Source organism: Brachyistius frenatus, unplaced genomic scaffold (assembly GCF_029030835.1).
Source record: "Brachyistius frenatus isolate BFR_SWC_R1_liver_20210118 unplaced genomic scaffold, ASM2903083v1 Contig_40, whole genome shotgun sequence".
Taxonomy (NCBI): domain Eukaryota; kingdom Metazoa; phylum Chordata; class Actinopteri; family Embiotocidae; genus Brachyistius; species Brachyistius frenatus.
The window spans coordinates 1,993,048-2,015,187 of NW_027210639.1; the positions used below are offsets into that span (position 1 = coordinate 1,993,048).

A 22,140-nucleotide genomic window follows, 5' to 3' on the forward strand; every position below is an offset into this window, starting at 1 on the left:
ATCTGAAGATTCCACCAGCCGTTCTGGGAACCATTTCTCGGCATAATAAGACTTTAAACTGAAAATAACTTTTGTATTACTCAATTTGAAAATACTTGTTAGCTGCCGTCCGATTTTAAATACTTATATTAAATGATGGTGTTGGAAAAATGGACTTTTCCAGCAGCCGTACCCACCCGGATGCATCACTCTTAGAATCCACCACTACGTTTCCGTCTCCTTGCAAACTCTTCCCACGTCCCGCGGGTGACTTCAGACATGTCTCAGCTCTGACCCCACGAAACAACCCTCCTCTTGATCCCCATCCCTATCCTGAAGACAGCCCTCTCTGGAGCTCTCAGGGTGCAGTGCTGATAGGATTTGAAGGACGACATTAAGAGGATAAAGCCTCTTCGTTATTTGGGCTCTAAGTAAATTAGCACCAGAGCAGTGATTTGTCAAACAACAAGGGGGAAGTTGCTGAGCCTGAATTCCACTTAGTCACTCTTTCGATTCACTCACAATTTCCTCCAAATTACATGTTTTCACAGCAAAAGATAAAGTTAAGAAGTTTATTATAAATACACATCAGAAAATAGTGTTGGTCCACTTACATTACAGATTTTGAGTGGAGTAGGTTTATAAATTGAGTAAATTGAGCTCACTGGGATTTAGATGTTCCAATTATGAGGGGATACATGAAGAACATTTTTTTTTTTCCCTGTCTGTTTTTGCAATTCAGAAAAATAAATGCCCTTTCTTTTTTCTTTCAGGCTGGTTATTTTATGAAGCTCAGTGTTTACTTTCCAGTACAACGGCTCAAAGGAAACTGAAAATTGCCTCCACAGAAACTGCAGACATTACACTTTCCAAATGTCTCGAGGCCTCAGTGTGCTGTAACAGAAAAGTTCTGATCGGCTAAATTGGACAATTTATTTGCCACTTCATGTGTTGTATAAAGGAAGAAAGGGTTTAAACTTCACTCTCAAGCTCTTTTGTCAGTTACACAGCTATTTCCATCATTGTGTACTATAGTGTGTTAAACACCACGGGTACTGTCGTGGAGAGACTGTCCAGAAGTGTCCATGGTTATTCCAATATTTGTAACATATGATGGTGAGAAGCAACAGAATTCAGAAGAGGAATAATGACATGATGATCCAACCGAGTTCCTTTGAAGCATACTGACTCCGTTTTGCAGCAAATTTGGTTCATTGTTTTACACTTAATTTATGGCAAAAAACTCTATCTACCATTGAAAATGTCCCACGAGGAAGTGTGATTGTTGTGAGCTGTAAGTAGATACCTGATCAGTGTACATTCTTGAAGTTTGGATCAGTTGAATCTGTCTGTAATTCCTGACTGTTGATTGTTGATGCGTTTGCGGCTCCTCCTCCAAAAAGTAAAATATGCAATTCATCATTTTAATACAGGACCAAAACTTGTAGTAACATCAGAACTGTGTGTAAAGTGAGCAATTCAAAAACTACAGCTGAGCTTCAGCTTCAGGGGCAGAAGGTCTTTTTTTTTTTTTTTTTTTTTTTAATGTCTTTATAGTCTTTGTTCTTGTACTCCAAACGAAGCGTTAATGGTCACTCGTCCTTCCCACAAATGGAAAATGAAAACCTTTTGTTAATCTTTAGAACAGAGCAGTCTGAACGGATCCCATGTCGGTGTGACCTGCATCTCCTCTTCCGTGCGGTCTTTTAAGTCTTCTACTCTCCACCTCCGTCTACTTCACCACAGTGACGACATGCTTCTCCCTCTCAGACACCACGGGAACGCTTCCTGGTTTGCTGTGCTTGCGGACGTTCCTCTCCCTGAAAAACAAAAGAAGGCGTAAGCGTGAACAACCCGCGCTGCTGGTGAGAATATTCAGGAGGGAATGGAGGGAAGAGGGAGCGAAAAGTAAACCGAGAGGAGGAGGAGGAGGAGGAGGAGGAGGAGGGTGGACCAGATTGAATATGAGACTGTTGACCAAACACCTGCGTCAAAGACTGCACTGATGCACTCTGAAAATAATGCATGAAGCATAGAAAGCAAATCATTCACAGCTCAACACACGTGTCTGACGCGTCATAATACTGCTGCTGGTAATTAGAGGGGGAAAATAGAGCCACAGAGTGAGCTAGGAGTCAGCGCACGGCAAACTGGGACAATCAATCCACCATATAAGCTGTAAATGAGTACGCAAGATCTAATGAGACCATGTCACGGGAGGGGGGGGGGGGGCTGCTGTCAGAGTTTCCATCAGCCTGGTGAGAACTGTCCTGGCAGCATCACCTCCACATGGACACAAAGGGCACTTAATGCCTTCCTACAGCTACATTCAACTCAATCATATTCTATGTGATAAGGAGCAAAAAATACAAATGATACACACTTTCTCCGGCGAGCTTCCTTCATGGTCCTGAGCTCTTTGGTCTGGTGGTAGATGCTCTTGGGGAGGTGTCGGTGGTGAGCGATGCGTCTGATTTGCGGGTGGTGCTGGAACTTCTCCTTCAGCTTCTGGTTGTAGTTGGTGGCCACCTTCTCCCTGGGAGCCAGCTGCATCGCACCACAGAGGAAGAGACGATCACATCAAACGCACCTTAACATCGAACTCTCGGCCAGAAAGCAAATAAACGTCCGTACGTGTGGATTTTTAAACAGTCGTAGCGATTTACAAGTTTACAGTAGGTGATTCGATTGAAGACGGTCAATTCTGTGGTCGGGACAGACTCTGTCCTTCAGCTACAAACAGAGGACAACCCTGTCTCACGCTGCACTGCTGAAACTCCCCCTACAGGTGAGACAGTCGCTTTGCTGACATGTCAAGTTTGAATCATCCTTGCAGCACTCATGACGGTAGCTTCGGTAGAGAGAGATCTTTAATGGATAGACTCCAGGAATGTTGTGAACATCCAGTAGAGGAGTGAGAGTCTGACGCGGACCACAGGTTTCACCACCTGATCTAATTTGACTTCTAACACTTTAACAAACCCGTACAGGGTTAAAAAGGCGCTCTGTGTTTAGCTCAGGTGGAACACAGCTCCCGCACGCTGTCTGGCATCATAAAATGCTGGACAGTCCAGCGGGAAGTAGCGTCAGCTTGACAACACGCTCATTCAAAACCCAATCAATGTTTGTTAAAAAGTGAAGACACCAGCTCAACAACATCCCTCCCTCTCCGTCTCGCTCATAAAAACCAGTTGCTAGCTGGACTGGTCTTGGCGTGGGCTGCTCTCCTCTCCTCCTCCGGAGGAGGCTTTTATTTTAATTAAAAGCAATGATCTGTCTCAGATTCAATTTGTAGGGGAAGAGCTGTTAGATGCTGATCCTGTTGTACTAAACTAATTCCCCTGGATGCAGACACAGTTAGCTTGTTCAACACCGTTTGCAAAAAATCTCGACAGGATGTACAATATACGAGACAGCACAACATGACGCATCACTTGGGTTTTTATTCGGAGGAATCATATTTAGTAAGGCTGTTACGATCCAAGAGTTCCATCCAAAGGCAGCTTCACTGGACCCGAAGGGTTTTAAAGATGAAGCACATGTTGACAAAAATCTGTTGCAGAGGAATGAGTGGAACAGCGGTCAGAAAGCAGCTGCACGGACAGACTGTGGGAGAACTGCTGCTGTTGAAACTGAGCCGGTGAATTTACCTTTTAAATCTAAAAGACGGCGCTGCGGCGAGGTGTCAGAAGGAACTGTAATCCTACTGATGCTCCGCTAGACTGGGTCAGAGCAATAAGATGAGCAACAGCCAAAATCTCCTACGACTGTCAGAAAACAGCAGTGGAAGCTGGTGAAGTAGCCCGAGACAAAATAGTCCCCAACGTGACCGACAGCGGCAAAGACCAAGAGGCATCACAGACACTCGTGTCGTAAACACTTAGTTGGTTCTGGCAAAATGTTGCCATTCATCTTTTCACTCACTTAAATGAGGATTTCTATCAATTATTATAACACTGAAGTCACATAAGAAACTGTTGATATCTGATGACAACCAGACACGGCGAGAAACAATAATAATAATTTAAAAAAAAATCCAAACAGCTTTTTGTTCCATTACTTATTATATCCATATTACTGATGACCATTTACCAAAAATGTTACTCGATAAATATTTTGGGAACGCACCAGTAGTCATCATGCCAATATTGTTGCAAGAGGTACTGGGCCAAAAATATTGTGATGTTTGATTTTTGTCCATATCAACCAGCGGAACACTGACGGAGGAGTGAAGCTGTTGCTGTGCAGACTCTCTCTGACTTCAGGTAATTTTAGAACAAGACTATTAATAAGTCTGGGCAAACCTACCAAAATAACACTCAATTTATAAAAAAATAATAATAATAATAAAATAAAACACGATTATCCTTTAATCATGCAACAGGATCTATTTCTTGAGACCAAAAATAGTTCAAAAAACAATTGTTCCAAAATGACTCAGTTGACTTTCCACTCTTAAATAGATGGACAGTGATGAGTCAGAGTTTCCAGAACACAGGAAATACATTTTAATCAGCTGCGAATAAACAGAAGCCGATTGATTCAACACGTTTTAGGCCGTGGCCTCAAATACAAAAGAATCAAAAGCTTTGCTTCCACATCCGGCTCGACTCTACTCTCTTTCTTTGTTTGTTTTCATTGGGGAACAGTTGTATTTAAAACCTGGTCCTGATATCAGTATCAACTCTGTCAAAGTTCTACTAAAAGCTGACGTAAAAACACTGACCGGTCAGAGAGAAACATCCCAATCACTGCGTGTGTGACGCGGGACATCCGGCACATCGTGAACCACCATGTAGCCGATCTGCTATAGCGCCCACGACTTCTTGATTTTACTGGACTATTTGATTAAAACCGCAGCGTGGTCAGCTGAGGAAGTGCAGACGTTCCCGTTTGGTTGCTGACGAAAGGATTCAGCGAGAGTGTTCATCGTATTGAAGATGGCATCACGGCAGTGTCGCCATGCGTTGCTAAATTAAGGACATAAACTAGAGGGGGTGCTATCTGCAGAGGAAAAGGAAATCCAGAAACCTGCCTGGTGACAAAAGTGAATTGAGGAGATCTGGTAGCAAAGTTATGAAGAAAAAACCCCACGGTGAGTGATGTGCAGCAGCTGATAGAGAAGTCCCCATCAGTCCAGCGTGATGCCTTCAGACAGACAAAGCCTTGATTCAGCATCTCAGCATTTCTTGATAATTAAAGGCCCTCTCAGTAAAACTTGATTGTTAATGCTTCATTATGTTCAGAGTGGCCCCGCTTTAAGTGATTGGCCGATTTAAACTGCTGATAGGAGCAGCCCTTGTCTGATCTCTTTAAGTGCAAAGCTTGCGAATAAATCTTCTCCTACACAGTGACAGTAAAACAAGTGCCAAAAGCGGGCCAATTTTCCACTCTGAAGCTGCATTAAGAGAATAAGGAAGAGGGAATCCGATTAGGAATGAAGGATGGCTGCTGGAGATGACACACAAGATGCCACTGATCTTTATTATTCAGCCATAACCGGGATTTCAGGCATGGGAACACTTCCCAGCATTTTACAGGCGCTTTATTTTGACAGTTGAGAATAAGATAACATTATTGCCATCATTTGTGGGATCACAGGCAACATCATCTGAACACAATACATGTGGTGCTCTCTGACAAAGACATGAAACTTCAGTGGAAATCTGTGTAGAGTATCTTGCTGGTGATTTGTCAAACAACTGCACAAGCGGTTGAGTTTTTTGGACTTCCCTCTGCAACAAGAGCCGCTGTGCCAATTGGTACATTGTACTTATTGAGAGTGATTCTAACCTAAGTCAGCATCCATCAGGGCATTTGGCAACAGTCGGGCCGGAGCTCCTGGCACAGTCGCCCACTCTTACACTGCTGAGGCGGGCGCTGAGCCACGGCTGAGTCCAGGAATGCAGCTAACTCATAAAACGAGATCGGCCATAAACTGGATGGAGCATATTTGACAGCTGAGGAAAATACAGCTGTTGATCGGTATGTAGACCGCGCGATGAGGAATTACCCCAAAAAGTTGCCAGTAAGCAGCAAGTTGCCTTTCTCATGAAATTGCGAAAAGCGGGGACGAAATAGAGAAGACGAGGCCGGACTCACCACGCCGAGTTTCTCCGCTGCGTTGGCTTTCCACAGTCGGATATTCATCTCGTCAGACCCGCTGAGGATGTACTTGCTGTCTGCCGACCACTTTATGCAGATGACGTGCTGCATGCGTTTGGTGTGGTAGACTTCTCTGAATGTCAAAAAGACAAACGCAAAGTAAACAACAGATAAACACGATGACTTTGTTGACAGTTAGAAAAACACCTGTAACAAGCACTTATACAGAACACAATCTGATCAGGAACACTGTGCAGGTCCAACATTTAATAACATGCTGGGGTGCGGCTTCACATTTTAACATCATGTGTCTGTTGAAGAGTGAATCCCTCGTATTATGTGGCATCACTGTTGTGAAGGTTCAATTAAGTTTGGCACAGAAACAGATTGGGCTCAGGTAAAGATCAGGGTTTGGTTTGGGACCTCTGTTGCCATGGTTACAGTCATAAACACTTTGACATCATGGAACGAAAAAAGTACAACGCTGACTGACGGTATGAAATGTAAACATTATAAAGGCTTCGTTAGGTTTCTAGAATGAGTGCGGTTGCGGCGTCACTGTTGGGAAGAAATGTGTCAAAGTGTTCCGTCCGGTCGTCCGATCCATCCGGTGGAGGAGGAACCGCTACGACTCCACCTACCAGCACGCTGCTGGAAAAGTACCACGTTTCTGCTTGTAGAGTCAACTGTTGCTACAATAAAACATCTAAACCTTGATCCTGCACAGCTTACAGCAGTGACTGTAACACAACTCTGTCTATTTGTTCTGAAGTGTACAAACAGCGCAGCAAGTCACATAGCAACCAAACAAAAGCTCTGTTTTTGGTGGTTGAGAAAGCCGGTCAATTGATCTTGCATCACTATAGTCACTTTACCAACTAGCAGCTTTTATCTGCTCCGGCAGCCAAGAGAAGACCTTTATCAGAGCGGACATCCTGACTTTACTACACCAGTCAAAGCAGAAGTGTTACTGATGACGTTAGCAACGACTAGAACAGTCGTTCAAGTGTTCCAGTTAGTCGTGACAGTAGAACGGTGAGACACACAACATACAACACGCAACACAACATACAACATGCAACATGCATTCAGCCTTCATTCAATTTGCTCGTCCTACTTAGACATGTCCAAATGCGTTCAAATGCCATACAGGCCAACACACAGCAGCCAATGATATTCGGTGCAGGCTAAAGTCTTTCTAAAGAAAAATACAGATCACAGTCAAAACATGTTCCGCTTGCTCTCTAGAAATCTGATTTAAAAAAAAAAATAAAAAAAAGGTTTAAACTATTTACCTTCATATTTTAATGTCTGACATCATGGCTTCTCAATTGTTGGTGAAATGTTTACTTAAGTCAAACCTCATTGAATCAAGAGAAATCACCTGCATGACTCAATCAACATGTTCCCATCGTAAGCAATTATAGAATAAAGTATAAATACAGACTTTATATAGTAAATATAAAAGACAGTACAAACAACACAGTAAAGTCAGCAGTACCGACTCTCCCCACTGTGACTGATCTCACTGACCTGCTGCGTCCACTGTCTTTGGGGAAGATGCGGATGGTCTTGTCAAAACTGGCCGACACAAACTCCCTCCCGGTGGGTGAGTAGTCAACGTCCAGCACCGCCGAGACGTGGTCCATGTGGACGAGGACGGGCTTGTCCAGGTACCTCATGTCGTACGTGTAGAGGCTGGTGAGAAAAATAGAAACCAATATTAGCCCTTCGAGTGACACTGAACTGCTCCATGTTTAATGGGATGTACTGATGTAACCACCTTGAAGAGGAGATGCAGTTCCATTTAAAGGCTATTAAGATTCATTTATGGATGAAAGTAGTAGAGAAACAAAATATAGATGTTTCATTATATTTTGCCTTTTTCAGAGACAACCCACATTGGCAATTTTCAAACAGACTCGGAGTGATGGTGGTCACAGGTGGCTTCCCGTCTCCTGTTTAACTTCGACTATGTGCCATCACAAAGTTGAGAGACTGATCCTGTAGCACAGGATTGGAGAAAAGCCCAGTAATGCACACGGAGCAGGCGGAAGCTGTCGCTCTAGTGAGTCTTCAAGGTTACTTCACCTGATCAACCTCAGCACCTGTTACATGTGTTTCTGTGTGCACATTTGCATTTTCCCCATACATACACAGAGCGCACATCAGGTTTTGTGACAAACTCCGAAAATCTGCAAGAGACCCTTGTGGTGTTTTAGAAATCCTACAGCAATGCAGCAATGAGCTGAGTGAGCTGTTCTGAGTGACATTCACAATTCAAGAGGGGCAGAAAAATCACCGTCCAAGGGAGCAAAAGGTGTCCCAGGTCGGGAGCACCCCGGTGGGTTTTCTTTGACATTGGCAGCGTTGTGTACTGTAAATTCATCTCCCTCATGATCAGGCTGACAACACCGAGTTCCACTGTGACGTTGTGAGGCGTCTGAGAGAAAACATTTGGTGCACACAACCTGAACTGTGGCGCGAGGGCACTCGGGTTCCTCACCCGCCACAACACCATCGTTTCTCCCCCTCTACTCACTGGATTTGGATCCCCGAACCCTGACTTCTTTCTGTTCCCCAAACGTTTGACACACAATTTTATGTGTGCTCACTGCTCAAGTTTCCAGTGCGTGGTGGAACCGCACATGTTCACGCTCCAGTGGTCAGAAAAACATGTGTACTTGGGTAGTGATGTTGATCAAGCTACATAACTTGGAATACTAAGTGTAAAGGGTCACTGCCTACCTCTGCTCCGTGTGCATTACTGTGCTGCGCTCCATTCACGTGTAACAGTGACGGCGTCTGAGCTTTCTGATCACACCTCGTTAGAGCCGTGTTCGCATGCAAATGGTGCATTCGAAGAACATGCTATAGAAACACTCAACAATAACGTGGTGGAACATTGACTCTTCAGCTTGTAAACAGGAGGCCTTATTGAGCACCAACATAAACACAGTAATAGGGATGATATTCTTTCTTCCACTCACTTGTAGTCCTCATTTGCACATGTAAAGTAATAGGCTTCCATTGGGTTCCAGCACAATGTGTTGCTCCTCATTGACATGATAACCTGAAGAGCAAAATGAAAACATATAGTAGCTGTATAAGAAGGAACAAGGGAGAGAAAAGTCCTGTGCCAACTGTACGGTGGAACCTACCTTTTTAAGCGGTGCCGATTCTCTCATGTCATACAGCACAATACTTCTGTCTGAGGCACAGCTGGCAAGAAGTTCCGTCTGAAAGAAGACCAACCGTTAAATTAAAAGTAGTCCGAAGGATTTCAGCTTGAAAAGAGTTTAAGGATCAACACCTCAAGCATTTTTTTTACATGAGTGAAGTGTTATGAGCGAAGTGTTCGTCACGTGAAGACTTCACATGAGTGTGGTGGATGCAGCACATTACCTCCACAGGGTTGAAGCGGACGGAGCTGAAGCTGTCCACACCCCAGGTGAAAGAACGGACGGGGCTGCTCCTCTGCTCGTCCCAGATGTCCACCTGCTGGCCGCACGTTGCAAACACACCCTCCTTTTGGTGATGGTCCAGTCCTGTGAACACAGTCTGCAAGGGACATTCTTCTTTTAAACAAAAGCCATAATGTGACACTTCACTGACGTTTGATGACGTCCAGGTATCCGCTGGTCATACCTTGCCGAGAATCGTGTTAAGTGGCTCCTCCTCCTCGCCGTAAGCCGGTGCTTCTGTTTTCCACTGCTTGATTGTTTTGTCATCACCGACCTGTTACAGTGAGCAGGCGGAAAACAAAAACAGAAGCTTCACGAGATGTCAGATAATAAAAACGCCAACTTCGCTCTTTTTTTTTTTCTTTTTTTCTTTAAGTGAAGGGTAACAGTTACCGTAAAGAAGGAAGTTCCACAGTAGCGGACAACCATTCCCCGAACAAAACCTTCATGTGCTTGGAGCGTGCGGACACATTCATGTTTAGTCAGATTCCACAATTTCACCTGAGCAGCAAATGAAAAAAACAAAACAACATTATTGTCACGAATGTGTGTTTATCACGATTATTTCAAAGGCTTTAACATGTGATGTTGCGAGGTCTTGGTATTTCTACATGCACGTATCGTTACCTCCCCGTCGCAGGAGGCCGACAGCAGGGTGGAGAGGCTCTGGGTGTGCTTGGCCATGCAGTTCACTCCGTCTCTGTGGCCATCCAGGGAGGCCAGGAAAGGCTTGGCAAACACCCGCTCCAGCTTCGTGGCATTGAGAGCCCGCGTGTACTCTCTGCTCACCTCGAACGGATGGAGGGACGGGTCGTAGTTCCTGGGGACTAACAAGAGACAGCAGCCAATCATCAATGAGCGGAAAGGACCTGACGCTGACATGTATGATAATATTAACTAAGACAATTGTAAGCACGTTGGCAATCAGCAAGTTTATTTCTTTTCCGCACACCATTTAAAATTGTGTTGATGTTCCATATTTTGAAGATCCGATTTTCTGACAGTGTGGATAAGAGCTGCATATAAACAATAAGATAACAATAATGACCGTTTCCTTATCGTTTGCAGTCCTATTTTGATATTTATCAGAACTTTTTATTGTGTTTCATTGTGACAAATTCCCTTTTCCTCTTCTTTTATGCTCCGTGTGACCAACGAGACCGAAACAGGCATGCTCATAAACGGGAGGATCAGATGTTCCTTTATGGGCTGGAAAACTTCCCCACATGTTACTCTTAATAAACTGTTATGAAATCCACGAGGACCAGCTACAACATGCATTGTTTTTCTGAGCTTGTGGACTTTTTACTAAGTGAACTAAGTGGTTCTTTCAGGTATGAAACGTTTGATAATCCTACAAAAACACGATGAGTAACTGTAGATTCATCTAACCAACATTATGTGAAGAAGTTCAAATAAGCACAATCTTTTAATGACCACAGCACCATAAATACAGCAGTAATATTATTCCAAAAGCATCGCATGTTTTTTTACTTTTGATACTTAAAAGTACATTTTCTGATTAAAAAAAACGCAGAAGGTTTTGAACACAGGACTTCAATTTGTAGAGGAATTCCCACAGAGATAATTGCATCGTGTGTTTTGTGGTCACGGGATGTTGCTCAAAGTGTTTCACTCACCACGCTGGATGTCGAGTTTGGTCTCCCGGACGTAATCATCCGGGTTCCTGGAAAGGACTCGGACTTTCATTTGGTCGCGACGAGAAAACGGACACAGGCTTGAAAAATATTAGTTTTAGCGAGGTAAATATTAGCGCGTACTGACCACACCAGCCATGTGTCGATAAGGAAAAGCGACGCTGGGGCCGCGTTGCATTGTGGGATGTCCGGTCCTCCCGCCCGCGTCACCGACAAATAAGTTATGAAGTTGTAAAATTTCAGCAAGACGACAACTGTAAATACAACCACGCGGTCTTCAAACTAAATCGTTTATTTGTCTTTCTTTTGAGTGTTCGCACCCGTGTGTAGAAAGTTACTGATAGGAGTGTCCATTTTTAGATATTATAATAAAAGTATAAACGGGACTTTTCCCTCAAGAGGCTCCACCAAATAAGGAAATGAAGCTGCACGAAAGCATCCTTTGAGAAAAAATACAAAATACAAAAAAAAAAGACACAAGCTTGGATACATGACATTCAAACAAATGTGCTTTTAAAAGTTGTTTTGGTTTTTTTTAATGGTGGAAAAAAAAAAAGTTAATAGGTTTCAGTTTCGTCTGGTCTGATGTTTCAGTCCAGGATAATAATATAAGATGTCTCCCGGCCCTCAAACAACTTGATAAAGTGTGGTATTGACGTGGTTGTTGGGAGAAAATATGCCGAAATAACGCGCTCCTGCCCGTCAGGTTTACTTTTATTTTGAAACGCGCGGCCGGAAGTAGCGCTTTTAACAACCACCACCTGACGTTTCCTAAACACGAGCACAAGGTCGAGCTGCGGTGCCGCGACTTGATAAGAGAGCCAGATCAGCAGCCATGGAGCATCACCGCGTTAAAAAACGTGGATCAGTCGCTGACATGTGAACATGAAGAGCTTGTTTACCTCATTTAGATCCTGCAGCTCGTTGTCGTCTCGATCAGCTCGTTCAACGTTACTACAGCGCGCCCTGCGAACAGCTGACAGGAGGTAGCTCCGAGCTAAGTGACCTGTGGAAATGAGCTCCCCTCCAAACCCCGGTAACGTTAACGTGACCGAGACGGGACTGTCCCGCAAACCCGTCCCCGCCGCCTCGTTAGCCGGACGTGTCCAGCAGGTGTTCAGTCACGTGAAGGTAGAAAACCTGGTCGCGGGACTCAGCGGGGGAGTGGTGTCCACGCTGATGCTTCACCCGCTGGACCTGGTCAAAATCAGGTTTGCAGGTACATCGTTCATTGTACTGTGTGTCTGTGATGATGTCTTTAAACTCATCCGCAGTACCAGAGGTTTACCGCTTATTAGCTCCACGAAATAACAGCGTACTGTTTGGTTCAGGAGCTTCTCTCCTCTCCTTCAGTCGAAAGTAATTCAATACTCTGTTCGTACATTTGACATTTCAACAAGGATCTCTGTGATTCTTGATCTGCAAGCTGCTACGACTTAACTTCAAACATTTGAGACATGCTTTTTTTTTTAATCTGTTATGATTAATTCGGATGACGTCACTTAAAGATCGTTCATGTCTTTTCAACACAGTCAGTGATGGACTGGACCTCAGACCTAAGTACAGCGGCATCGTGCACTGCATGAAGAGCGTCTGGCAGCAGGAGGGACTGAGAGGACTCTACCAAGGAGTGACGCCCAACGTCTGGGGTGCCGGAGCGTCCTGGGGTCTTTACTTCTTCTTGTATGTCAGCTATGAAGCTATAAACCTGTTGGACCTCACCTGCATGCTGATGTTTCTCACTGATGTTGACGACTTCTCTTCCCTTGCAGCTACAATGCGATCAAAGGGTACACGAAGGAAGGTCGTCAGACTGAGCTGAGTGCCGCTGAACACCTGGTGTCTGCAGCCGAAGCAGGTCAGTCCCACGTGTTTGAACGCTGCTGCCTTCACACTCACATAATCGGCACACGGTCAACAACAACAGCTGGAAAGCGCTGCCCTGAGCTGGTTTCAACTGACAGGGGGCAGACACAAATGAGTTCCCAGCCCCTGTGTTCATTATAGTCTCACATGATCACATGGATCTGCTTCCTCTTGGCAAAATTAAGTTAGGTGCTGAAAATATAGCATCTAAAAGGATTCCAGCAAAAAACGGTGACCTAACTGTTTTAATGTGGCATCCACGGCCTGAGTTTATACAATCTGATGATATATGAACAGACAATTCTGATATGAATCTTTTAGAAACTATGCAATGATTAGGCTGTTTCTAAATGTCCTCAGACCTAGTTTGGTGTTTCTCTGTTGCGATCCTTTGTTGGCACAGATATGTACAGGTGCTGATGCTGCAATAAGCTAATACCACTGTGTAATGTGCCAAAACAGCTGGACAGTTTGCTGTGTTAACACTTCAACTGCCTCATCACAATCAACATCACTTGGATCAGGTCTCTTTTTCTATTTCAATGTTGAGTAACTCTCAGTCCTGTTTTTCAAGGTATATCATTTAGGTCGCAGCTATTTACAGTAATCAGTACTGTTTACTGAAGGGATTATGTGTATGTACAGTATGTAAGTAATAAAATAGACACTGAATGTACTTCAAAGACTGTCTTGGGCACATGTCATAAACCTCATAGTAACAATGTCCTCATCGTCCTCACCAGGCATCCTAACACTCACCCTAACCAATCCAATCTGGGTGACCAAGACCCGGCTGGTGCTGCAGTACAACGCTGACCCAACCAGTAAGCAGTACAAGGGGATGGTGGATGCTTTGGTCAAGATCTTCCGCCAGGAGGGAGTGCCCGGACTATACAAGGTGAGACATCAATGTCTTCTGGGACTTCCACATAGTGTAGGAATGACTGCTTAGTGCAGCCACCGGCAATATAAATACTGAAGTTATATATGGAGCCAAGCCGATGCTTAATAGGGCGCAAAAGACATGTGTGTTATGAAACACTTTTACCAATTTTGACAGAAATATGTATTAAACCTTTTCCCTTGTTTTAAATAACAATACGTTTTTATTATAATAATAAAAAACAGAAAAGTTTTGATATCAGTGTGTATCAACAAACATACACACTGATACCTATACATCTGTGATAGGCTGATATCTGCCCATAAAAGCTGACCCATATATCGGTCGGACTGAAGTTGTACCGTCGAGGTTGCTTCAGGCCTCAGCACCACTGCTGTAAACAAAGTTGACCTGTGAGATTCCCACAATCACCACTAGAGGGCATCCCCAACCTTTATTAGCTGTAGTAAAGCACAACGCCGAAATAATAGTAATAACATCCCGAATTTTTAAGCTGTATTTTAGTTTCTTAATTACTTTCATATGCATTTCATGAGCTTTGGAGAATCATTACTGCTAACTTGGCAAATAGAAATGTGTCCAAAAAGAGCTTTAAGCTGGTAAAGAGCCAAAGATAGAGTGCAGATTGTAGTTGTATGGGCTTTTCTATCAATGGGTCATTTATACTGTGGCTAGTTTGAGTGTATCAAGACAGAAGGACTTACAGAATGTGTGTGTTCCAAAGGGTTACGTTCCTGGTCTGTTCGGTACGTCTCATGGAGCGCTGCAGTTCATGGCTTATGAAGAGCTCAAGAGAGACTACAACAAATACAAGAAAGTTCCTTCAGAGGAAAAGCTGGTGAGTCATGAGCCATGAGCCCCAGACGGGCTGGAAACATGTTGAATCAAACTCGGGCATATTAAGGCTGGTAACGTTTTGAGTTTAATGATACCGAGCCCACAGTTGATAACAAGTGACTCATCAGTTTTCCGACACCGCCCGGCTCACTTCTTCCTCCCTCTCCTTCCATTGGTCTGTCAGAAAGCGATGGAGTACATCACAATGGCGGCGCTATCGAAAGTATTTGCTGTGGCCACAACGTACCCGTATCAGGTGGTGCGAGCTCGCCTGCAGGACCAGCACAATAGATACCATGGAGTTATTGATGTCATCAGACGGACGTGGAGGTGCGATAGTGATCCACTCATAACGGGAAAGAACCACCCTCCTCTCTGTTTCTAAACTGTGTCCAGTTTGATTGACGGTTAATATTTTGCCTCTTTCTCTGCAGTAACGAAGGCGCCATCGGTTTCTACAAAGGCATCATCCCCAACTTAATACGCGTCACCCCCGCCTGCTGCATCACCTTTGTAGTTTATGAGAATGTGTCTCACTTCCTTTTGGGACAAAATAAATGAGGGCTCGGGAGAAAAACGGCACGAACAGCCGCATGGACGCCGAGCTCACGCCGGCACGTCGGTGCCACGGAGACAAAGAGAGGAGAGCGTCGGCCCGAACTCTTGACTGTTCACTGTTCGCTGAAGTGAGAAGCACCAAAACTGAATGAAAAAGTTGTCACGCAAAGCAACAGAATCAACACGGGACTGTTTCTGCTTCCGTCGATACAAATTCTGGATTGTCAGTGAAGTGTCATTGACATGTGTCTCTGATTCAGACGCACAATTAAGTGGTGAGGAGGAAGCTTGTTGCTGTTCACCTCAATGCTGCTGTGATGATAGCTTTCATTAAACTGGTGTTTACTGTAAGTTGCTGTTTTGTGTTATTGTAGAAGCACCAGATGAAATATTTCATCAAACAGTAGTTATGTTTACTTGTTATGTTTAGGAAGGGAGACAGTCTGAACTCAGGTTTCATTAGCAACATCAAATTCAAGATCTTCTCAGGTCTCCAGTTACATGTGTGTGTCCTATTAGTTTGACTTTATTTGTCTTTGTGAACAGCAACAATGACTCTGGTTTTTTTTAGCCTAAACACACCATCACACTTCTTTCTAAATTCATCCTTTGCTCTCCTGAAACAAATTGTAACTGCATTGCTTTATAACGCTTTGTTATAAAATCCAAACTGTGCTCCAGCTGCATTTTCTCATGCTTGATGTGTAAATCCATTAAATGTGTGGCTTTGTGGCTCTAATGAATGGAGCGTATTGTGTATCAGAATGAGTAAAGGTTAAATTCTTAAAAAAAAAAAAAAAAGACTTTATTAACAGTAACAATGGATATAAACAGGTCACATGACTGCACAGTTTAAACATTGTCAATGTGTGTGAAATGGTTTGTGTTTTCTCACAGCATCCACAAGCAGAAGAAGCTACAGTACTGATTTTATTTCTGGCAGACAGAACGACACGGTGTGCTTGTTTATTGTCCTGACAACTAAGATAGTATTTAAATGAAATATAAAAACATTCAAGTAACCATCAGTGGTTCTGTGACGCCTCAGCAAACCAGACCTGATCATTTTGGAGGGCCAGATAACAGACTGTTACACTACCGAGACCGGATCCTCCCTTTCATGGGACTTCTTTTTTTCTTCTTCTTCTTCTTCTTCTTATTTAGGCAGTTCCTCAATGATAATCCTGGACACAGAGTTCCAGCCTGTAGATGCGTCACCTCTTGGATAGTCAGCGCAGGTCCCCACCCACACTGCCACATCCACCAGCCCGGCTTTGACGCCCTCACAGAGCCCCTCAACTGGAGAGAAAGAAAGGAGAGGACCGTGTCAGGGAACACCCGTACTCAGAGCTGAGACGGACATTTGTAAATTGCTTTGTTTTCTGACGGTGGTGAACTTTCAGGAACATAACTGGAGGAGTGTTGCTGTAAACTGAAGAAACAAGGCGTTGAACCACTTAAAGGAACAGTTCAACTTCTTTTTTTTTTTTTTTTACTGAGAGTCAATACATGAGAAGCTCAGTAATACTTTCCCATCCGTGCAGTAAATACAAGGCTACACTGAACTACTGCTTAGCTCAGCTTAGTTTAGCAAAAAAAGACTGAAACAGGAATACAGCTTGCCTTTGTCCAAAGGTAATAAAATAAAAAGGTGGGATGCTGGAAGCAGTGGCTTCCTTACTGCCTCCTTCATTGTGAGGTTGCCACTTTTTAACCAGTGGAAACTTCCAGACATTACTGCTCCTGGCTAAGAAATAGTTGAGCATGTAACGCAAAGTAACACCACAACCTGCCATTTCTACATTTTAAATTAGACAAGACTGCTAATTAGGGAGGTGCTGGGAGGTAAATTTACTTTTAGCTGCCCCCCCCCCCCTCCGTCTTTGTGCTAAGCTAAGCTAACTGGGTACTAACTCTTGCTTCACGTACAGAAATGAGAGTGGTATCAATCTTCTTATGTAACTCTCAGGATTAAAAGCAAATATTAGCATATTTACCAAAATGTTAAACTGTTGCTTGAAACTATAGTGGCTAGATGTTAACACTTAAGAATTTCTTGGTTTTCTACATAGATGGGTCATAAAATGGATCTTCATTTAAATCACAAGTATAGACAAACACAATGTACGCTTATTAAAAACACCCAATAAGTTGCAATCCTTGGTGACATTACTAAATACACCTTCACAGTGCTGGAGAAAAAGTAAGTGAACCCTTGAATTTCATGACTGCTAAAATCTCAATACCAGAATAACTTCAAACAAATGTTTCTGGTGGCCGCAGATTTGACATGCAAACCATTCAGGAGGAATTTTGGCCCAGTCATCACAGAACGGTTCAGCTCTGCCATATTCTTGGGATGTCTGCTGTGACCAGCTCTCTGAGGTCGTTCCACAGCATCTCTATTGGATTAAGATCTAGGCTCTGACTGGGCGACTCCAAAAGAGGGATTTACTTTGTTTGAAGTCATTCTGTCGTAGATTTACTTTGATGTTTCAGGTCATTGTCTTGCGGCATCACCCAAAGTCCACTAAGCTCCAACTTGACATTAACCTGAACTTGGGAATTTATTTTCCCCTTGATGGTGGCAAGCTGTCTATTCCCAGAGGCAGCAGAGCAGCACCAAGCCATGATACTGCCGCCACTGTGCTTCTGCCTTTGATATGATGTTTTTATGCTGGTATGCAGCACTCTCGTTATGCCATACATAGCGCTGTGTGCCCTGGATGAATAATTTAGTTTCATCAGCCACAGATATTTTCCCAGTAAAGTTGTGGACTGTCAAGGTGCTCTTTGGCAAACGTCAGGTGCAGGTGATGTTTCTTTTTCTTTCTTGGGGAACAGCCGCTTCCTTCATGGACACGTTACATGCAACCATGCATCATGATTTTGTAAAGTAAACTCATTAACAGTGAAGTTAATGAGGTAAAATGATGCCTGGAGTTCTCTTTTACTTCACTAAAAATCCTGGCTACATTTCACAACCTCACACTGCAAATATTTGAATTATATTTCAATATGGACGATAACAATACAGCGATTTGTGTTACTAGATTAAAATAGATTGCGGTTGTTCATAATTGTAATTTGTATGAAGACCTGACTCGATTTTAAGACAATTTTATACATAAATGCCTTCGATTCTAATTCACTTACTTTTTTCTTGCCACAGTATAGCATTGCAGACCACTGGTAAGAAAAACATTCTTGGTTGAGATTATTCATGGAACAACAAAGCCTGTGATTTGAGTCGTACCTGAGGACGTTCTGTGGATGTTGATGGTTGAGTTGAGCTCAGGACTTCCTTGGTCTAAGTAAATGATGGACTCTATGGGCAGCGGTCCCGTGCACTCTGCTCCGTTGAAGGTGAAGTACCACCGCTGACAGCATGCGTTCTTACACTTGAGTCTGAGGGAGCCGCTGAAGAGGACTCTGAGGGTGCTGTCTGAACGCAGCTTGGTGAAGGTACAGTCCTGCAACACAGCATACAATATCAATGTGGCTGTGTAACATTTATGTGTATTTGTAATAATTGAAGTTCCCACATTACCCAGTAACACAGAAAGATACTTACAGCTACTTTTCCCAGGTCGATCCCATAGTTCAGAGAGTTCCAGGCACACTGCTTGTAGTTGGGCCTCCAGGGTTCCTCGAAAATCTCACTAATACATTCTCCTTTCTCACCTTTGAGCCCATCACGTCCTGGGATACCTGGCGTCCCTGGGATACCGTTGGCCCCTGGGTTACCGTCTCTGCCAGTGGTGCCTGCTGGACCCTGGATGCAGCTGCCAAACTGGAAAAAAACAAGGAAAAGAGGAAATGGAGTTGGAGTTGGAAGATGTCAGTGAAACAATCTAAACAGCATCAGCCTTATCTACTGTTATCCAACTTCCTGTTTCAGGTTTTTCTGTCTCCCTTCCCGCGGGTTAAATCTCTGTTTGGGCTGCATGCACCACAGACACCTAAATGCTGCCATCCATCCAACCATCACACGCAAGAAGCCATATTATATCTCACTTACAAGTCACATAAACAAATTCATTGCCATCGGGCTGAAACAAGTGTAAAAACAGATGTGAGCCACACTAAAGCACAGCAACAGAGTCAGCAACCATGAAACCACAAAGCCAGTAAATTATATATTGTGTGTTAATGAGGAACTGGGTTAAATTAGGTGTCGGGACACACATCTCACACTGTGATTCATTGTCCTGTTGAGTCGTCTGCTATGTTTAAACAGATGCAGCATCTTACTCAAGCTGACTCAAATACACACAGACTCACACGGAGACCAGGGAGTTTGCCAAAACCTACCACATACAGAGATAGACACAATGAGGATCCAAATAGGTTTGTGTGTTCCTCAAAGAGACATTTTGACCAACAGATTGCAGTGTACAGCTTGACTGTTGAAGCTTTTTATAGTTGGTGTGGGTTCTAATTTTGGGTATAGGTGATTTGTAAGTTGTTGTTTTAACCAGGATGACAGACATAAACTGACACGTAGTAATGAGTCCTAGCCAAAAGCATCTGAGTTTTAGTTGGGTCATTGCTGCCCTTTTGCTCAGCATGCAGCTGTGGAGCAGTTACAGGGGGCACGTGGCCAAAAGGCATTAAGGCAAAAAATAAATAAATAAAGAAAAACGTCCAAAGGAAGGAGAAGAGAACAAAGAGCTTTTACTCCAGTTCCAGCATCTTGACCCAACTCGCCCCTGGGGTGAAGTCAGAAAATGTTTTTCAGATGATGTGAATCTGAAAGCTGCTTGAAAGTAGAAAGGATTACAGTATCCTTATGTCAGCTGCTGCAAAACAGATGGTTGAGGGTCTGTTTTGGCCATTAGGTGGCTAATAGTGGAGCAACCTGGAGTGTGAGACCTGACATCATCTCTAAAGGAAACCGGGAAGTCTCCGATGAATTGATGGTGGGTTACATGTGCTGAAATAAAAGCTGGAATTTGCCCTGAAGAAAAAAGAGGGGAGAACATTTCCATGCATCTTGGCTTATAGGTGGCAAAATGTGGAAATGATGCAAGTGCTGCATGAGGGCTCGGTGATATTCAGCAAGGAAAAGTCTCGGTGTTTTATTAAGGGTTGGATGTTTGGAGAGCTTTCAAAGCAGACTAATGAATGGAACCTCTATCCACTTAGCCACACGGCTGACTTTTATATTAGCTTCCAGTCTGCTGTTTCTATAGTGGTGCTGCCTGCCTGCATGAATTACACTCCAGCCCGTCTCAGTATTGGTAGTACACAGTCCATTACTGTAACTGGAAGCATAAAGGCTGCATTTGCCCCAAAGCGCTGAGGAATCAGTAGCATATCATGCATTTAGTCAGAGCAAAGCCTGCAGCTGTCCTGGAGCATGCAATGCTTTGAGAGTTTTTAAGTTTCAAAGGATCTCAAAAAGATTCAAAATAGGATTTTATGATTACCATGTTGTTCAAAGTTCTTCCTTCTCCAGAGTGTCTAGTGCAGTTGGGCTTTTCTGCATCATTTCCAGAGCACTAGATACAGATGGTAACATAAAATGCTATTTATTATATGCTTCTAATGTGGTCTCATATGTGGAATAATGAAGAGCAACTGCTGGAGCTCTGTGGTTTTCAGCGTAGGGGTATGCAGACTTCTAGGAGACCCTGAGGAGGGTGTGAGGGTCCACAGAGTCCCAGCAAAAATAAACACAAGGTTTACTTTCATTTGATCCCCAAGAGATTAAAGAAGGAAATGTGTGTTCACTCTGTTTTGCCACCCCCCACACCCCCAAACTACCTACAGCATGGAGGGTTATGTAACTCTGTACACACAGTCTAAGATTGGGCTGGGTGATAATTAGGATTGTGAAATTTAAGAGTTGAACCATGCTTATCTTCTAGATTTTTATTCTTGATATTATAACATCTTAATCAGTTAGAACACCCATCAAATGTTTACACAAATCAAAGTCACATAACCTCATCATAAACTTGTCAAACAGGCAGAGAGATAACAAAGACAGGCAGACAGAATGAGACAGACCCCAGCTTCCTGTTTGGGAATTTACTTTTTTTGTGTCAAACCGTGTCTGCTGGAGAACAGCCAAACCTGGAATAATAAAGAACCAGCTGACTAGACAAAAGCTATAAAAGTGCATTTGCTGATGTGCTGCTGCTGGGAACAAGTCATTTTGGAGACACTTTTCTCCAAAGTGGTGACCACACTCCTACATGTGGATCATGTGGATGAATAAGCACCTTTTGTCCCTTTTTTGAGGGGGAAATCAGTCGTTTAGAGACATTTCTGGCAAACAGCGGTGCATGGCGCAAGAAAAAGTAGTCCCAGGATGAATTTGAGGAATATGCTAAATAACCAATGAATGTTAAATGAGATGCATTAAAGCGCGCTGAATAACGGCAAAGGTCACTGAGTGCAACGTCTATACTTTCACATCAGTCATTTTTTAGCTAATAAACCGCTTTGAAGCCACACATCTACTTTTAAAGTCATCATAACGGCAACACCTAATCCCTCTTACCTTGTCGGCGTCAGGATCCTTTCGGTATCCTCTATTTCTCACCTTTTCCACGCCATAAAGAGGCAAAGCCAAGCAGACAAGAAAGAGCAGGCGGCCAACGAGAGGAGACATCATAGGACAGACGGCGGGCTGCTGCTGTGTGCGCTGAGAGATCTGAGGCGACAGATCGGCTCCAACTCCAGTCAGCTTCAGTCCAGAGGAGGGCAGGACGAGAGGGAAGGAGCCAGTCAACTATGGGGACGTAGTCTAAGGAAAACT

At 43.6% G+C, this 22,140-nt stretch overlaps 3 protein-coding genes across 4 annotated transcripts; 1 reads left to right on the forward strand and 2 right to left on the reverse strand.

The window, feature by feature from the left end:
- Nucleotides 1-1,389: 1,389 nt before the first annotated feature.
- On the reverse strand, nt 1,390-11,378 carry dcaf13 (ddb1 and cul4 associated factor 13). Its single transcript, XM_069702097.1, has 11 exons — nt 11,189-11,378; nt 10,176-10,375; nt 9,942-10,049; nt 9,733-9,822; nt 9,490-9,645; nt 9,246-9,323; nt 9,075-9,157; nt 7,618-7,782; nt 6,082-6,217; nt 2,363-2,526; nt 1,390-1,799 (listed from the first exon to the last, which is right to left on the reverse strand). Exons 1-11 carry the CDS (start codon nt 11,256-11,258, stop codon nt 1,712-1,714), a joined length of 1,338 nt encoding a protein of 445 aa, XP_069558198.1. The 5' UTR covers nt 11,259-11,378; the 3' UTR covers nt 1,390-1,711.
- Nucleotides 11,379-11,989: 611 nt separating this feature from the next.
- slc25a32b (solute carrier family 25 member 32b) lies at nt 11,990-15,722 on the forward strand. The gene is made up of 7 exons (XM_069702099.1): nt 11,990-12,425; nt 12,739-12,889; nt 12,979-13,064; nt 13,816-13,970; nt 14,701-14,814; nt 14,998-15,143; nt 15,248-15,722. Exons 1-7 carry the CDS (start codon nt 12,221-12,223, stop codon nt 15,372-15,374), a joined length of 984 nt encoding a protein of 327 aa, XP_069558200.1. The 5' UTR covers nt 11,990-12,220; the 3' UTR covers nt 15,375-15,722.
- A 434-nt stretch (nt 15,723-16,156) lies between these two features.
- On the reverse strand, nt 16,157-22,035 carry LOC138622934 (collagen triple helix repeat-containing protein 1-like). 2 transcript variants are annotated; one of them, XM_069702100.1, is made up of 5 exons: nt 21,883-22,035; nt 20,804-20,875; nt 18,946-19,164; nt 18,628-18,844; nt 16,157-16,670 (listed from the first exon to the last, which is right to left on the reverse strand). In XM_069702100.1, the coding sequence occupies exons 1-5, from the start codon at nt 21,994-21,996 to the stop codon at nt 16,528-16,530; spliced, it is 765 nt and encodes a 254-aa protein (XP_069558201.1). In that variant the 5' UTR covers nt 21,997-22,035; the 3' UTR covers nt 16,157-16,527. The 2 variants fall into 2 exon arrangements, with proteins under 2 accessions (XP_069558201.1, XP_069558202.1); XM_069702101.1 differs by lacking the exon at nt 20,804-20,875 and having other exon boundaries at nt 21,883-22,034.
- Nucleotides 22,036-22,140: the final 105 nt, after the last annotated feature.

Bases quoted from the DNA above. Each gene is read 5' to 3' on its own strand.
- dcaf13 (XM_069702097.1), bottom strand. From the start codon at position 11,258: ATGAAAGTCCGAGTCCTTTCCAGGAACCCGGATGATTACGTCCGGGAG. The intron at 9,823-9,941 runs GTAACTGTTACC...TCACTGTAACAG, and splicing joins GTGGAACTTCCTTCTTTACG to GTCGGTGATGACAAAACAAT. The intron at 9,158-9,245 runs GTAGGTTCCACC...TTTGCTCTTCAG, and splicing joins AATCGGCACCGCTTAAAAAG to GTTATCATGTCAATGAGGAG.
- slc25a32b (XM_069702099.1), top strand. From the start codon at position 12,221: ATGAGCTCCCCTCCAAACCCCGGTAACGTTAACGTGACCGAGACGGGA. The intron at 12,426-12,738 runs GTACATCGTTCA...TTTTCAACACAG, and splicing joins GGTCAAAATCAGGTTTGCAG to TCAGTGATGGACTGGACCTC. The intron at 12,890-12,978 runs GTATGTCAGCTA...CTTCCCTTGCAG, and splicing joins TGGGGTCTTTACTTCTTCTT to CTACAATGCGATCAAAGGGT.
- LOC138622934 (XM_069702100.1), bottom strand. From the start codon at position 21,996: ATGATGTCTCCTCTCGTTGGCCGCCTGCTCTTTCTTGTCTGCTTGGCT. The intron at 19,165-20,803 runs GTAATCATAAAA...GTTTTTTTCCAG, and splicing joins GAAGAACTTTGAACAACATG to TTTGGCAGCTGCATCCAGGG. The intron at 18,845-18,945 runs GTAAGTATCTTT...GCTGTGTTGCAG, and splicing joins TCGACCTGGGAAAAGTAGCT to GACTGTACCTTCACCAAGCT.